The sequence below is a fragment of the Choloepus didactylus genome, chromosome 2, assembly GCF_015220235.1.
Source record: "Choloepus didactylus isolate mChoDid1 chromosome 2, mChoDid1.pri, whole genome shotgun sequence".
Classification (NCBI taxonomy): Eukaryota; Metazoa; Chordata; class Mammalia; order Pilosa; family Megalonychidae; genus Choloepus; species Choloepus didactylus.
In genome coordinates, this window is record NC_051308.1 from 17383773 (window position 1) to 17400019 (window position 16247).

The following is a 16247-nucleotide window of genomic DNA, read 5'->3' on the forward strand; positions in this document are numbered from 1 at the left end:
TGGGAGAGGCCTACTCCCAGAAAGACAGAAACCTACACTTGTGGGACTGTTTTTATGCTTATGAATAGGTGGCCAATAGAGGTTTTATTTCTCCCAAGTTTGGCATTTGTTTTTGAAGGAAAAAACCTCAGAATAAATAATGACTTACTCCATAAACTTGCTCCCCTTCCCCTCCCCACTCATGGAGGGTGACATTGCTGCTTCAGCTTTCCATTTCTCAAGTTGCAATGTTACTCAAGTCCTTGGAAAATAAGATGAATAATACCTTGTTCCAGACTCCTAAGAGGAAAAGACAAGTAGAGACAAGGTATGTATACAAATAAACTAAATTTAAAGATGAAAATTAAAGTGCATTAGAAACATGGAAGTTTGGGAGATTGTTCAGACTTCTATTGGAGGATTACAATAGACAACTTCCTGGTATTTTTGTTAATAAAAGAGGGGGAAATATTTTATATGTGTAAGATACTAAGTAGGAAAATAAAAAGTACCATTTACTTAAAAGTCTGAAAAACACTGCTCTAATGCATCCCTTCAATCACTGCCCTGGTGTAGACTCCACAAACTCATACTGTGTATTCTAGAAGATTCTGATTTGTCTTCTCAACTCCACGTACCTAGCACTTTCTAGCAAAACCTGTCCCCCTACCTTGCTTAAATTCTGAGCTGTTGGACAAAATCTCCATCCTTCTGGGAACCATATAGGGCCTTTTGGGATCTGGACTCTGTCTACCTGCCCCCTCAGCCTCATCTGTCTTTGGCCACCACATGCACCCCACCACTCGCTATACTATACCTTAGTTTTAGCATTTGGAATTTGAGCAAAATATAGCTTAACTCAGACACACATTCTGGGCATACACTGATGTCATTATTTAAGGAACCTGAGAACTATAGAGAAAAGTACTCCATAAATCAGCTTTACATAAAGTTTTCAGAATAATTATATACTAAGATATATAAAAGTTGTCATTCAGCATTCATTATCATGTGTTCTATTTTATCCTTTCTGTGGAAAGTTTAATCTAAGTTCTGTCAGCTTTCTCTGGGAAGACTTTCAAGAGAAGACATGTGTATTAGTTTTATCTATTGCTGTGTAACAAATTGCCCCCAAATTTAGTAGCTTAAAACAACAAATTTATTATTTCACACACTTTCTGAAGGATCCAGATGTGGCTTAGTGGGGTGGTTCTGGCACAGGGTGGGGCCACTGGCTTTCTGAAGGCTTGCCTGGGAAGGATCCTCTTCCTAGCTCACTCATGTTGTTGCTGGCAGCCCTCTGTTCCTCTCCAGCTGTTGGCAGGAGGCCACAGGTCCTCGCCACATGGGCCTCTCTGTAGACTGCCCAGAAGTCCTCACAAAATGGCAGCTGTCTTCCCCCAGAATGAGTGATCCAAGACAGAAAGCGTGTCTGGTGGAAACAGCAGGCTTTTCTAACCTAATCTCAGAAGGGACATACCTTTGCTTCTGCTGCATTCTGTTGCCCCCACAGACCATCCCTGGCACAATATGGGAGGGGACCACACCAGCGGGTGGGTCTCAAGGGCTCTTGGAGACTGGCTGTCACACCTGCTCTAAGTGGGGATTTTTGAGGGAAGTAATGAACATGGTTTGATATAATGTTATTTGAAAGGGAATCTGAGATCTAAAAGGCACAATCCTGATCACTTTCTTAACCAAAACTTTCCTTCCACTTTTCACTTCTCTCCACAAACACTCACTGCCCGGATTATGAAATGCACAGGTATCTGCTTGCAGCAGTTATTGCCTCCCAAACATGCAGGGGATTTCATCTGACTCAAAAAAAAAAAAAAAAAAAAAAAAAAAAAGAAGCCAGTATTATTAATAAGGGCTCCCAGACTTGCCATCTCCTTTTCTTTTAAATTTGAGGCATTAGGTTCCTGCTTATTGATGTATAAAAATATAGAGCCTGGTTATTAGTGGAATTGTTCTAGAGGAGTAAAAATTGCTGGGAAAACTTGGTGGCTCAGGGAATTGAATTTTCTAGGTGCTACAGTCTCCAAGGAAGCCCTTCTAGAATAGTTCACTAATTGATTAATTAGTTCACTAATAAATTCCATGTGGACTGTATGAATGATCTATCTTCCAAAGAGTAGTTGACTCACCTTGGTAGACTGTTAGTTGGTTGTGAGTGATTTGCGGGGAGACCCAGGGACTCCTATGCTTAATGTGACTTTGCCGTCCAGATGAATGTTTTTTCCATCCCCAGGCAGATTCCAGCAGTGGCCGAGGGCAGAGGGTGTGTGTCATCGATGAGATTGGGAAAATGGAGCTCTTCAGCCAGACTTTCATCCAAGCTGTCCGTCAGACACTGTCCACCCCTGGAATTGTAATCCTTGGCACAATACCAATCCCTAAAGGAAAACCACTGGCACTAGTGGAAGAAATAAGAAACAGAAATGACGTGAAAGTATTTAATGTGAGTAGAGCTGGTCCTCCATGTGTGCAAAAATGGAGCAGATAATCAAAAATGGCAGATGGCTCTAAAATACATCTTTGGCCTTGAATTACCATTTTTTTTTTCCCTCCTCATTGTGGAGTATAGGTGAGTCTGATTTTCTAGGAATTTATAGCAAGTAGAGGTATTATTTAAAGAAGAAATAGACTCGCCTCTGGAGGAGCTGCCCGACTTTCTCAGCGGCGCTGGCTGCCGCCTTCCTCTGCCTCCCCCACGAGACACCATTACCTCCCAGGCAATCAGAATCTCCTGAGCAGACAATGCTCCATTCCAGGATAATAGGTCAGGTTGGGATACAGAGGCAAATATGTTTTGTTTTGTTTCAAAGATTTCCTTCTAAACTGACCAACTTCTTGTGGGGAGAAGCAGCTGTGGCTATGGTTTGAAAGACAATTTCCAGTTGCCATAGAGTAGCACAGTCGAACTCTCTGCAATGATGGAAATGAGCTCTCTGCACTCTCCAGTAGTCACCAGCCACAGGTGGCTATTTAAGTTTAAATTAATTAACATTAAATAAAATTAAAAATCCAGCTCCTTGGTCACACTAATCACATTTCAAGTGCTCAGTAGCCACATGTGACCAGTGGCTTATATTGGACAGTGCAGTTATGGAGTCTTGTTGTTTGGGATGAGGGCTGCAGACAGCAAAATGAACATCATCTGGGAGCTTGTGAGAAGTGCAAGTTTGTGGGCCCTGCCCTGGCCTAATGAATCAGACTCTCTGGGGGTTGGCTCAGTAACCTGTGTTTCAACAAGCTGTTAGGTGGTTCTTATGCACCCTGCAGTTTTAGAAGTGCTGTTGTAGACCACTTGGGAGAGATCAGTAGTTCAGGCATATAACCATAGGCAGTGACTGAGCCAGTTGCAAGGGATTCATATAGCATGTTGTTGGCATGATACCTAAATACTTGCCTTTCTTTCCCCTATTGTTTCTCTGTGCTTTCTCAGCTGGATATCATCTTGCCCTACTTATGTCAGTGAGAACCATGTTCATGGCTGAGCTCTGTGCATACCCCTCACCCTTTTAAATGCTTGCTGGCTGTGTAAGTGTCAGGCAGACAGGACCACTCCTACTAGGGAGAGTGAACTCCAGCTGCAAAGTACAAAGGAGTACCTTACATCACTGGCTAAAATGGCAACATGGCCAGGTGGCCCTAATGGAGTATCCATATGTTATCACCAGTGTTTCCTGCAGAATCATGGTAAACAACTTTTAGGGTTAAACCAGCCATATTTGGAAACATTTGTTTGTGCATTCCTTCCTTCATTTATTCATTCATCCGTTTGGTAAATATTGATTGAGCATCTGTTATGTGCTAGATGTTATTCTAAGGCTTGGTAATACTGTTGGGGAACAAGACTGACCAATTCCTTGCCCTTATGGAGTTTACAGTCCAGTCTGGGAGCTGGATAACAAAAATGTAAACAGAGAAATGGGAAATTTCAAATACTCCTAATTGCAAAGAAGAAAATGAACCAGGGCATTGTGGTAGATTTGGGGCAGGAGTGAGGGGAGGGGACAGTATAAGTTAGGGTGGTCAGAGAGAGTCTCACTAAGGAGGTGACATTTGAGCTGAGCCCTAAGAGCCATGCAAGGGTCTCATCCTCAGTGACTTCTTTCAGTGTCTCTGGGGCCTTATCTTTTATGTTGCCTTCTCTGTCTCTTACATTAGAGGTTTTGGTTGTGATTTTAGAGTTCCAGTGGAGACAATGAATGGTGAAAGATCATGAAAGAAAATTAGTTTTCAGGTCATATAGCTTCCAAGCTGAAAGGATGAAAAATTGCTGGTGTTGAACCTATAAGGATTGGCTATCTCTGCAAACTAATCTAATCTAAAAGTCTTAAGGAGGGATTGAGGGGAGTTGACTACTATGTCCAGAAATAAACCTTGTAGTTTAAGATAATACCATATTTTTTTTCCTCTAGCCTGGACATTATTCCCAAGGCAGGATAATCATTGCTTCCAGTGATCTGTAAACAAAGTGATTACTTTGTGTTAATTATATAGGAGATAGGGGTTGACCTACTCTGTTATTCTATTCTTTCTTGTGCTCCTTTGGGGTTTGTGAGTTTGAGTTCCTGCTTTATAAATGAGGAAACTCATTTTCCTTATCTGCAAATATAGGGGTTGAATTAGATAGTGTCTTGGGTCTTTTCCATTTCTAATATTCAGTGAAGTATCTGAATCCATTTTTGAGAGCCTCTGTTGCAACCTCAACTAAGTCTATGGTACAGGAACATGTGAGGCTTATTGTCTTCCTTCTAGAAAAACAGACCATGGGATAGTCAAAGTCTAGGGAGAGAGAAGGGAGAGATTTGTATGAGCAGAAAGAGTGGGGAGAAATGTTCCAAAGGAGGTGATTGGGTTCTCGAAGGAGGAAACGGAGGAAAGAAGAGACAAGATTCCAGGTAAGGAAATAAGCTACGTAAGGGTGTGCAGCCTCCCTTTGCCACCAGGTGAGTATGCATGATGTACAGATGGGACGAAGCTCATCCTATGGGGGAAAGAGTACCCCCTAAATGTAGTATTATTATCTGGACTTACTGTTTTTAATAGTGTCAGGTAAACAGAACATTGCTTTGCAGAAAAGCATCTAAGAAGACTTTCTGTTGCAGACAAGGTAGAGTAGATGTACTTCTCTCTATTCCTTCCCCTAAGTACAGCTAAAATCCTTGGACATTATACATAAAACAAACATAAGAAGACTCTAAAAGGTAGAGAGAAGAAAGCAGACAGACTAGGGGCCTCAGGACCCAAGGAATGGCATAGTGAACACAATCAGAAATCCCTTGTCATACTAAGAACCAGGAAAATCAATTTGAATAAGAAAAGACAATCAACAGATGCCAATACCAAGATGGTACAGATGTTGGAACTATCTGGCAAGGATTTTAAAGCAGTCATAAAAATGCTTTACCAATCAATTATAAACACACTTGAAACAAATGAAAAATAGAAAATCTCAGCAAAGAATTGGGAAATATAATATCTGAAAGTTATCCAGGTACTGGATGGGCTCACCAGAAGAATGGAGATGACGGACGAAAGAATCAGTGAACTTGAAGATAGAGCTGTTACTCAATCTGAACAACAAAGAGCAGACTGGGAAAAAAAAGGAAAGTGAACAGAGCCTCAGGGACCTGTAGGCCTATAGCAAAAGATCTAACATTTTTGTCATTGAAGTCCCAGAAAAGGAGAAAGAGCATGAGGCTGAAATGTATTCAAAAAAATAGTGGCTGAAAATATCCCATATTTGGCAAAAGCCATAAACCTGCAGAGTCAAGAAGCTGAGTGAGCCCCAAACAGGACAGACCCATAGAAATCCATGGCAAGATGTACATAGTAAAACTTCTGAGAACTAAATTAGACAAAAAATCTTGAAAGCAGTGAGAGAGAAATGATACCTTGCTTATAGAGGAAAAAAACATTAGAATGACCACAGATTTCTCATCAGAAGTATGGAGTCCAGGAGGAAGTGGCACAACATTTTTCAAGGTTGAAAGAGAAGAACTGCCAACCCATATTTCTGTGTCCAATAAAAATGTACTTTAGGAATGAAGGTGAAATTAATACATTTACAGATGAAAGAAAACTAAGAGAATTTGTTGCCAGCAAACCTGCTGTAAAAGAACAGTTAAAGGAAGTTCTCTAAACAGAAAGAAAATGATAAAAGAAGGAGTTCTGGAACATCAGGAAGAAAGAACATTGGAAGAGTAAAAAATATGGGTAAATACAATAGGCTCTCCTCTTGAGTTTTTAAAATTATGGTTTCTAGGCAATGATTGAAGTAAAAAATTGTAACATTGCCAGATGTATTCTCAAAAACAAGAAAACAAAAGAAAGCAAAAAGGAAAGAAAGGAAAAGAAAAAACAATGCCCCTGAGAAGAAAATAAAAGTCTAGCTGATAACAACCTTTGATCTCTCCTATTCTCTAGTAAAGCATCACGAGAAGAAAGTGGCAATAGAAAATTTTCATTCATTCTTCAGTAAATATTGAGCACCTGCTATGGACCAGGCACTGTTCTATTCAGTTCAGCAGTGTGCAAAACAGGACCTGCTCTCATGGAGTGGAGGAGGCCTGCTAAGTACATGTGCAATGTGTTAAATGGTTATAAGGTGCCGTGGTGGAGGTAAAGAAGGGAAGGCTGGTAGTTGGGCTGGGGGAGTGGCTGTATCACATAGGGTGGTCAGGGAAGGCCTCTGTGATAAAGTGGCATCTGAACAGAGGCCTGAAGGAAATGGGCATATGAGGCCAGTGGGTATTTGGGAGAAGAGTGGCTTACTGTTTCTTCAAGAGTTTGTTTGCTTTTTTTTTTTTTTTTTTTGGTTAGCTCCTGGCACTCAAGGAAATCTCTGTCGTATCACTAGCTGGATAAAATCATAAGGAACAGAGAATTCAGGTACTAAACCCCAGAGTTAGCACTTTAAAATATTAAAATGAACAGTGTGCAATGAAAGATTAAAAGACAAACAGGAAATGATGGCCTAGCCGAAGGAACATGTTAACAATCCAGATCCAGAAACCATCAACAAAGACCAGACTTGAGAAATACCAAAGACTTAAAAAAAGATCCTCACTATGCTCGAGGAAATAAAGGAAAACATAGAGAAAGAACTAAAGCATATGAGGAAAACAATGAATGAACAATATGGGCACCTCCATGATATTCTCAAAAGGAACCAAACAGAAATATTGGCCTTGAAGACCACAATAACTGAAATGAACAGTTGGAGCTGGCAGAAAAAGAGTCAGTGATCTCAAATGAAAGACAACTGAAATGAACTAGGATGAGGAGCAGAAAGAACAAAAAATGAAGAAGAATGAACAGAGCTGAAGAGACCTGTGGGATACCATCAAGCGTACCAACATTCACATTATGGTGGCGGCGGGGTGGGGGTGGGGTGTTTGCTTTTTAGAGCTCTTAACAGGACATTCCCATTGTATCCCATTGAGTTTTTTTTTTTTTTTTTTCTCTCTAGCTGGGCTGCACCTTCCTTGTGGGCTGGCAGATGGATTGTTGTTGTTTCTCTTCCTCTTGATTTGTTGGTACTGTCATGTTCAGTCCCTGGCAAATGACTTTTTATTCCACCAAGTCCACCTATGTATTATCCATTCATTGAGGCCACGATGGGCATAACCTCCCCAGGGGCTGGACATATGGAGATAAAGGGGCAGAATGTGGCCCTTGAGGGTCCCTGAGTTTAGAGGGGTGAGAGACTTGAAACAGGCCTTTTGATTCAGGGTGGTGAGTGCTGTGATAAAAAGCCTGTGCTGGCTTTCATGGCAGCATCCAGAAGAGGGCCTGGCCCTGCCTGGGGAGGTGAGGGGCATGGTGGGCAGGGATCCACAGAGAAGGGGATGTTTGAGCTGAGTCTTCAAGGGAAACCAGTGAGATTCCCTGGTGGGGAGGAGGGGGAGAGAATTTGCTGATGAAGGGCACATTGAGCAGAGAGAAAACACGTGCAAAGCCTGGAGAAGTTGGTGCTGCTGTAGTGTGTGCGTGTGGCAGGAGATGAGGCTGAAGGTGAGTGTGGGGACTAGATGACAGGGGGCCTGGGGATCCAGCTAGAGGAGCTGGGGCTTCGGCTTGTAGGCAGTTTGGAGACCTGTTGAGAGGTTATTGCCTTAGTTCAGGATAAGAAGATGAGAGGTCAATAAAGGTGGGGCAATGGGGAAGAGGGAGAGGATCAGATCTGAAGAGACTTGGTGGGTAGCAGCATGAAACATGGTGGGTGAGGAAGAGGAAGGAGGTGAGGCTGACCCCCAGGTTCCTGGATCAGGTGACTGATTGCTCAGAGCTACTCACCAGGGCATGGGAGAGGAGGAGAAGGTTGGGTGCGGGGTGTGAGAGTGAACTCAGTTGTGGATCTGCTGTGTTTTGGATGCTTGTAGCCACCTCTGGAGTTGCTGTCCAGTAAGCACCTGGTAGGGCTTGCAAGAGCTCACTCGTGGAAAACTGACTTGGGTTTCATCAGCTTTTTTTTTTTTTTTTTTTTTTTTTATCATCATTTTATTGAGATATATTCACATACCACGCAGTCATACAAAGCAAATTGTACTTTCGATTGTTTACAGTACCATTACATAGTTGTACATTCATCACCTAAATCAATCCCTGACACCTTCATTAGCACACACACAAAAATAACAAGAATAATAATTAGAGTGAAAAAGAGCAATTGAAGTAAAAAAGAACACTAGGTACCTTTGTCTGTTTGTTTGCTTCCCCTACTTTTCTACACATCCATCCATAAACTAGACAAAGTGGAGTTTGGTCCTTATGGCATTCCCAATCCCACTGTCACCCCACATAAGCTACATTTTTATACAACTGTCTTCGAGATTCATGGGTTCTGGGTTGTAGTTTAATAGTTTCAGGTATCCACCACCAGCTACCCCAATTCTTTAGAACCTAAAAACGGTTGTCTAAAGTGTGCGTAAGAGTGCCCACCAGAGTGATCTCTTGGCTCGTTTTGGAATCTCTCTGCCACTGAAGCTTATTTCATTTCCTTTCACATCCCCCTTTTGGTCAAGAAGATGTTCTCCATCCCACGATGCCGGGTCTACATTCCTCCCCGGGAGTCATATTCCACGTTGCCAGGGAGATTCACTTCCCTGGGTGTCTGATCCCACGTAGGTGGGAGGGCAGTGATTTCACCTTTCAAGTTGGCTTAGCCAGAGAGAGAGGGCCACATCTGAGCAACAAAGAGGCATTCAGGAGGAGACTCTTAGGCACAAATACAGGGAGGCCTAGCCTCTCCTTTGCAGCAACCGTCTTCCCAAGGGTAAAACTTATGGTAGAGGGCTCAACCCATCAAACCACCAGTCCCCTATGTCTGTGGTCATGTTAGCAACCATGGAGGTGGGGTAGGCGAATACCCCTGCATTCTCCACAGGCTCCTCAAGGGGGCACTACATCTTTTTTTTTTTTTTTTTCCTTGTTTGTCTTTTTTCTTTTTTTCTTTTTTTTTTTTTTTTAACTTTCCCTTCTTTTTTCAAATCAACTGTATGAAAAAAAAAGTTAAAAAGAAAACAAACATACAATAAAAGAACATTTCAAAGAGACCATAGCAAGGGAGTACGAAAAAGACAACTAACCTAAGATAACTGCTTAACTTCCAACATGTTCCTACTTTACCCCAAGAAAGTTACATAATATAGCAACATTTCAGTGAACTTGTTCCTACTACATCCATCAGAAATTAACAGACCATAGTCATTTCTGGGCATCCCCAGAACGTTAAATAGCTTATCTGTTCTTCTTGGATTATTGTTCCCCCTTCCTTAATTGCTCTCTACTGCTAGTTCCCCTACATTCTACATTATAAACCATTTGTTTTACATTTTTCAAAGTTCACATTAGTGGTAGCATATAATATTTCTCTTTTTGTGCCTGGCTTATTTCGCTCAGCATTATGTCTTCAAGGTTCATCCATGTTGTCATATGTTTCACCAGATCGTTCCTTCTTACTGCCGCGTAGTATTCCATCGTGTGTATATACCACATTTTATTTATCCACTCATCTGTTGAAGGACATTTGGGTTGTTTCCATCTCTTGGCAATTGTGAATAATGCTGCTATGAACATTGGCGTGCAGATATCTGTTCGTGTCACTGCTTTCCGACCTTCCGGGTATATACCGAGAAGTGCAATCGCTGGATCGAATGGTAGCTCTATATCTAGTTTTCTAAGGAACTGCCAGACTGACTTCCAGAGTGGCTGAACCATTATACAGTCCCACCAACAATGAATAAGAGTTCCAATTTCTCCACATCCCCTCCAGCATTTGTAGTTTCCTGTTTGTTTAATGGCAGCCATTCTAACCGGTGTTAGATGGTATCTCATTGTGGTCTTAATTTGCATCTCTCTAATAGCTAGTGAAGCTGAACATTTTTTCATGTGTTTCTTGGCCATTTGTATTTCCTCTTCAGAGAACTGTCTTTTCATATCTTTTGCCCATTTTATAATTGGGCTGTCTGTACTATTGTCATTGAGTTGTAGGATTTCTTTGTATATGCAAGATATCAGTCTTTTGTCAGATACATGGTTTCCAAAAATTTTTTCCCATTGAGTTGGCTGCCTCTTTACCTTTTTGAGAAATTCCTTTGAGGTGCAGAAACTTCTAAGCTTGAGGAGTTCCCATTTATCTATTTTCTCTTTTGTTGCTTGTGCTTTGGGTGTAAAGTCTAGGAAGTGGCCTCCTAATACAAGGTCTTGAAGATGTTTTCCTACATTATCTTCTAGGAGTTTTATGGTACTTTCTTTTATATTGAGATCTTTGGTCCATTTTGAGTTAATTTTTGTGTAGGGGGTGAGGTAGGGGTCCTCTTTCATTCTTTTGGATATGGATATCCAACTCTCCCAGCCCCATTTGTTGAAAAGACCATTATGGCTCAGTTCGGTGACTTTGGGGGCCTTATCAAAGATCAGTCGGCCATAGATCTGAGGGTCTATCTCTGAATTCTCAATTCGATTCCATTGATCTATATGTCTATCTTTGTGCCAGTACCATGCTGTTTTGGCAACTGTGGCTTTATAATAAGCTTCAAAGTCAGGGAGTGTAAGTCCTCCCACTTGGTTTTTCTTTTTTAGAGTGTCTTTAGCAATTCGAGGCATCTTCCCTTTCCAAATAAATTTGATAACTAGCTTTTCCAAGTCTGCAAAGTAGGTTGTTGGAATTTTGATTGGGATTGCATTGAATCTGTAGATGAGTTTGGGTAGAATTGACATCTTAATGATATTTAGCCTTCCTATCCATGAACATGGAATATTTTTCCATCTTTTAAGGTCCCCTTCTATTTCTTTTAGTAGAGTTATGTAGTTTTCTTTGTATAGGTCTTTTACATCTTTGGTTAAGTTTATTCCCAAGTACTTGATTTTTTTAGTTGCTATTGAAAATGGTATCTTTTTCTTGAGTGTCTCTTCAGTTTGTTCATTTCTAGCATATAGAAACATTACTGACTTATGTGCATTAATCTTGTATCCCGCTACTTTGCTAAATTTGTTTATTAGCTCTAGTAGGTGTATCGTTGATTTCTCAGGGTTTTCTAGATATAAGATCATATCATCTGCAAACAATGACAGTTTTACTTCTTCTTTTCCAATTTGGATGCCTTTTATTCCTTTGTCTTGCCGGATTGCCCTGGCTAGCACTTCCAGCACAATGTTGAATAACAGTGGTGACAGCGGGCATCCTTGTCTTGTTCCTGATCTTAGAGGGAAGGCTTTCAGTCTCTCACCATTGAGTACTATGCTGGCTGTGGGTTTTTCATATATGCTCTTTATCATGTTGAGGAAGTTTCCTTCAATTCCTACCTTTTGAAGTGTTTTTATCAAAAAGGGATGTTGGATTTTGTCAAATGCTTTTTCAGCATCTATTGAGATGATCAATTGATTTTTCCCTTTCGAGTTTTTAATATGTTGTAATACATTGATTGTTTTTCTTATGTTGAACCATCCTTGCATGCCTGGAATGAACCCCACTTGGTCATGGTGTATGATTTTTTTAATGTGTCTTTGGATTCGATTTGCAAGTATTTTGTTGAGGATTTTTGCATCTATATTCATTAGGGAGATTGGCCGGTAGTTTTCCTTTTTTGTGGCATCTTTGCCTGGTTTTGGTATTAGATTGATGTTAGCTTCATAAAATGAGTTAGGTAGTGTTCCATTTTCTTCAATGTTTTGAAAGAGTTTGAGTAAGATTGGTGTCAGTTCTTTCTGGAAAGTTTGGTAGAATTCCCCTGTGAAGCCATCTGGCCCTGGGCATTTATTTGTGGGAAGATTTTTGATGACTGATTGGATCTCTTTGCTTGTGATGGGTTGGTTGAGGTCTTCTATTTCTTCTCTGGTCAGTCTAGGTTGTTCATATGTTTCCAGGAAATTGTCCATTTCTTCTACGTTATCCAGTTTGTTGCCATACAGTTGTTCATAGTATCCTCTTATAATTTTTTTAATTTCTTCAGGATCTGCAGTTATGTCACCTTTTTCATTCATTATTTTGTTTATATGGGTCTTCTCTCTTTTTGATTTTGTCAGTCTAGCTAGGGGCTTGTCAATCTTGTTGATCTTCTCAAAGAACCAACTTTTGGTGATATTTATCCTTTCTATTGTTTTTTTGTTCTCTATGTCATTTATTTCTGCTTTAATCCTTGTTATTTCTTTTCTTGTACTTGGTTTAGGATTGGTTTGCTGTTCATTTTCTAGCTTCTTCAGTTGATCCATTAGTTCTTTGATTTTGGCTCTTTCTTCCTTTTTAATATATGCGTTTAGTGCTATAAATTTCCCCCTTAGCACTGCTTTTGCTGCATCCCATAGGTTTTGGTATGTTGTGTTCTCATTTTCATTCGTCTCTATATATTTAGCAATTTCTCTTGCTATTTCTTCTTTAACCCACTGATTGTTTAGGAGTGTGTTGTTTAACCTCCAGGTATTTATGAATTTTCTAAGTCTCTGATGGTTATTGACTTCTAATTGTATTCCATTGTGGTCAGAGAATGTGCTTTGAATAATTTCAATCTTTTTAAATTTATTGAGGCTTGTTTTATGTCCCAGCATATGATCTATTCTGGAGAAAGTTCCGTGAGCACTAGAAAAGTATGTGTATCCTGGTGATTTGGGATGTAATGTCCTGTAGATGTCTGTTAAATCTAATTCATTTATCAGATTGTTTAGGTTTTCAATTTCCTTATTGGTCTTCTGTCTGGTTGATCTATCTATAGGAGAGAGTGATGTGTTGAAGTCTCCCACAATTATTGTGGAAACATCAATTGCTTCCTTTAGTTTTGCCAATGTTTCTCTCATGTATTTTGTGGCACCTTGATTGGGTGCATAGACATTTATGATTGTTATTTCTTCTTGCTGAATTGCCCCTTTTATTAGTATGTAGTGGCCTTCTTTGTCTCTCAAAACATCCCTGCATTTGAAGTCTATTTTATCTGAGATTAATATTGCTACACCTGCTTTCTTTTGGCTGTAGCTTGCATGAAATATTTTTTTCCATCCTTTCACTTTCAGTTTCTTTGTGTCCCTGTGTCTAAGATGAGTCTCTTGTATGCAACATATTGATGGTTCATTTTTTTTGATCCATTCTGCGAATCTATATCTTTTAATTGGGGAGTTTAATCCATTTACATTCAACGTTAAAACCGTGAAGGCGTTTCTTGAATCGGCCATCTTATCCTTTGGATTATGTTTGCCATATTTTTCCCTCTCTCTATTAATATCCTTTATTGTACCCATACCGAATCTCTTTAGTACTGAACCTTTCTCCAAGTCTCTCTGTCCTGTCTTTGTTTCTCTGTCTGTAGGGCTCCCTTTAGTATCTCCAGTAGGGCAGGTCTCTTGTTAGCAAATTCTCTCAGCATTTCTTTGTCTGTGAAAAATTTAAGCTCTCCCTCAAATTTGAAGGAGAGCTTTGCTGGATAAAGTATTCTTGGCTGGAAATTCCTCTCACTCAGAATTTTAAATATATCGTGCCACTGCCTTCTCGCCTCCATGGTGGCTGCTGAGTAGTCACTACTTAGTCTTATGCTGTTTCCTTTGTATGTGGTGAATTGCTTTTCTCTTGCTGCTTTCAGAACTTGCTCCTTCTCTTCTGTGTTTGACAGTGTGATCAGTATATGTCTCGGAGTGGGTTTTTTTGGATTTATTCTATTTGGAGTTCGCTGAGCATTTATGATTTGTGTATTTATGTTGTTTAGAAGATTTGGGAAGTTTTCCCCAACAATTTCTTTGAATACTCTTCCTAGACCTTTACCCTTTTCTTCCCCTTCTGGGACACCAATGAGTCTTATATTCGGACGCTTCATATTATCTATCATATCCCTGAGGTCCATTTCGAGTTTTTCAATTTTTTTCCCCATTCTTTCTTTTATGCTTTTATTTTCCATTCTGTCATCTTCCAGGTCACTGATTCGTTGTTCAACTTCCTCTAGTCTTGTACTATGAGTGTCCAGAATCTTTTTAATTTGGTCAACAGTTTCTTTAATTTCCATAAGATCATCCATTTTTTTATTTAGTCTTGCAATGTCTTCTTTATGCTCTTCTAGGGTCTTCTTGATTTCCTTCATATCCCGTACTATGGTCTCATTGTTCATCTTTAGTTCTTTGAGTAGCTGCTCTAGGTGTGTCTCTTCTGGTCTTTTGATTTGGGTGCTTGGGCTTGGGTTATCCATATCGTCTGGTTTTTTCATATGCTTTATAATTTTTTGTTGTTTTTGGCCTCGTGGCATTTGCTGAACTTGATAGGGTTCTTTTAGGGTTTGTAGACCAGTTGAAGTCCTTATCTCTAATTTATCAGATCTACAGCTTCGTGGAGTACACTTTCTCTAACTAACCAGCAGGTGGCGTCCACGAGCCACCTGTTCTCCACAAGCCAGATCTCCCCTGCTTAGCCTTTTTGGTGAGTGGGGGAGTGAGTCTTGTGGGGCCCAATTGGTGTACCAAGCTTGCGTGTGTAGTTGGTGTTGCCTGCCCTGTATGTGGGGCGTGTTTCTGGGCAGTCGGGGAGGGGGGGTGGCCCTAACAATCAAATCTCCCTGATGATCCTAGAGTTTTAAAGCTACTGCAATAGTCTAATCCTTCAGTTCAGTCCTGCCACAGTTTGTCTCTGCCACTGACCCACAAGTCTTTGGTATTGGCGTATGGCTCCTGAGACTTGCAAGTGGGCCCCTCTTCCAGGCTGTGCACCCCGGGTCCTCTGTTGAGGGATGACTGTGCTATGTCACAGGTGAGTGCCGTCCCCCCAGGGCAGTTCTGGGCTGCTGGGCTGTGTTGGGAGGCTCCCAGTCTGCTCAAATGATGGCTGAATGGGGCTCTGTTAATTCACACTGCTCCCCCTTCCCAGCTCTGGGACATTCAGCTGAGGTTGCAGGGAAGGCTAATGTCCACGCCCAGTTTTGTGGTGTGTGCCTGTTATTTGAAGCACTTCCGTCACACTGGGTTGTCTGGGGCAGCTCTGGGCTATGGGGCTGGCGATGGGCAGGAGTGTTTCCTGTCCACCAGGATGGTGGCTGTGAGCGGACACCCCCCTTTTCTTGGGAAGTTGTGTTGTTTAGTGAATTTTCTCAGCCACTGGATTATTGCCTTTTGTCTCAGAGCTCTCTTAGTTCTGCTCTTGACTTGACGTGCCCAAATTTCAATTCTTTGAAGCTTTCTGTATTGAGCTTCTTAGAGTAATTGTTTTAGAAAAAGCAAAAAGGATTTAAAAAAAAAAACAACAAAAAAAAAACACGGCCCTCCTCAGAGATCTAATGGGTTATTGAAATGCTAATAGACAAAGCTACCAGGGCCATTAAGGAAAGGTGCACAGGGCAGAGAGATCAGCCTTGCTTTGGGATTTGCATATGCGCCTCAAGGCCTGATCTCCGCCCTTCCCCTTTCTGTGTTCACCAGAACTCCAAAAATCCTCTGCTTTTATTTTGGAGTTTTTCGTGTTGTTTTTTTTCTATGCCTGTCTCCTCTCTGCTGGGCTGGCTGCTCTCAGAGTCTCTGGTGTCTGGTCTCAGTCTATCTATGGTTGGAGTTTGAATCAGTAGAATGAGTTTCCGATAAGAGCAGCCACTGCAATTCTCCCTTCTCCTTCCTGGAGCTGACAGCCCCTCCTCCCCCGGGACTGAGCCTGGCAGGGAGGGGCGCGGGTCCCCTGGCCGCAAAAACTTACAGATTTCGCTGATCTCAGCAGTTCCACGTTTTCATGAGTGTTGTATGAAGTATGCCCAAAGACAGATTGCTCTGTGGTGTCCAGTCCACGCAGTTCCTGGCTT

The 16247-nt window shown here is 41.1% G+C and overlaps 1 protein-coding gene across 9 annotated transcripts in view; it reads left to right on the top strand.

The window, feature by feature from the left end:
• Nucleotides 1-16247, top strand: part of NTPCR (nucleoside-triphosphatase, cancer-related) — a 64176-nt gene that overhangs the window by 23939 nt on the left and 23990 nt on the right. For 7 of the 9 annotated variants that reach the window (XR_005214487.1, XR_005214488.1, XR_005214489.1 and 4 more), the window contains one exon: nucleotides 2231-2440. The exons of the other annotated variants lie outside the window; for them this stretch is intronic. Coding sequence is in view for 4 of the 7 variants with exons in the window: in XM_037821120.1 (XP_037677048.1) it covers nucleotides 2231-2440 (210 nt within the window). In the remaining 3 variants the exon portion in view is untranslated. The remainder of the gene's footprint in view (nucleotides 1-2230; nucleotides 2441-16247) is intronic. 9 annotated transcript variants of the gene reach the window in all.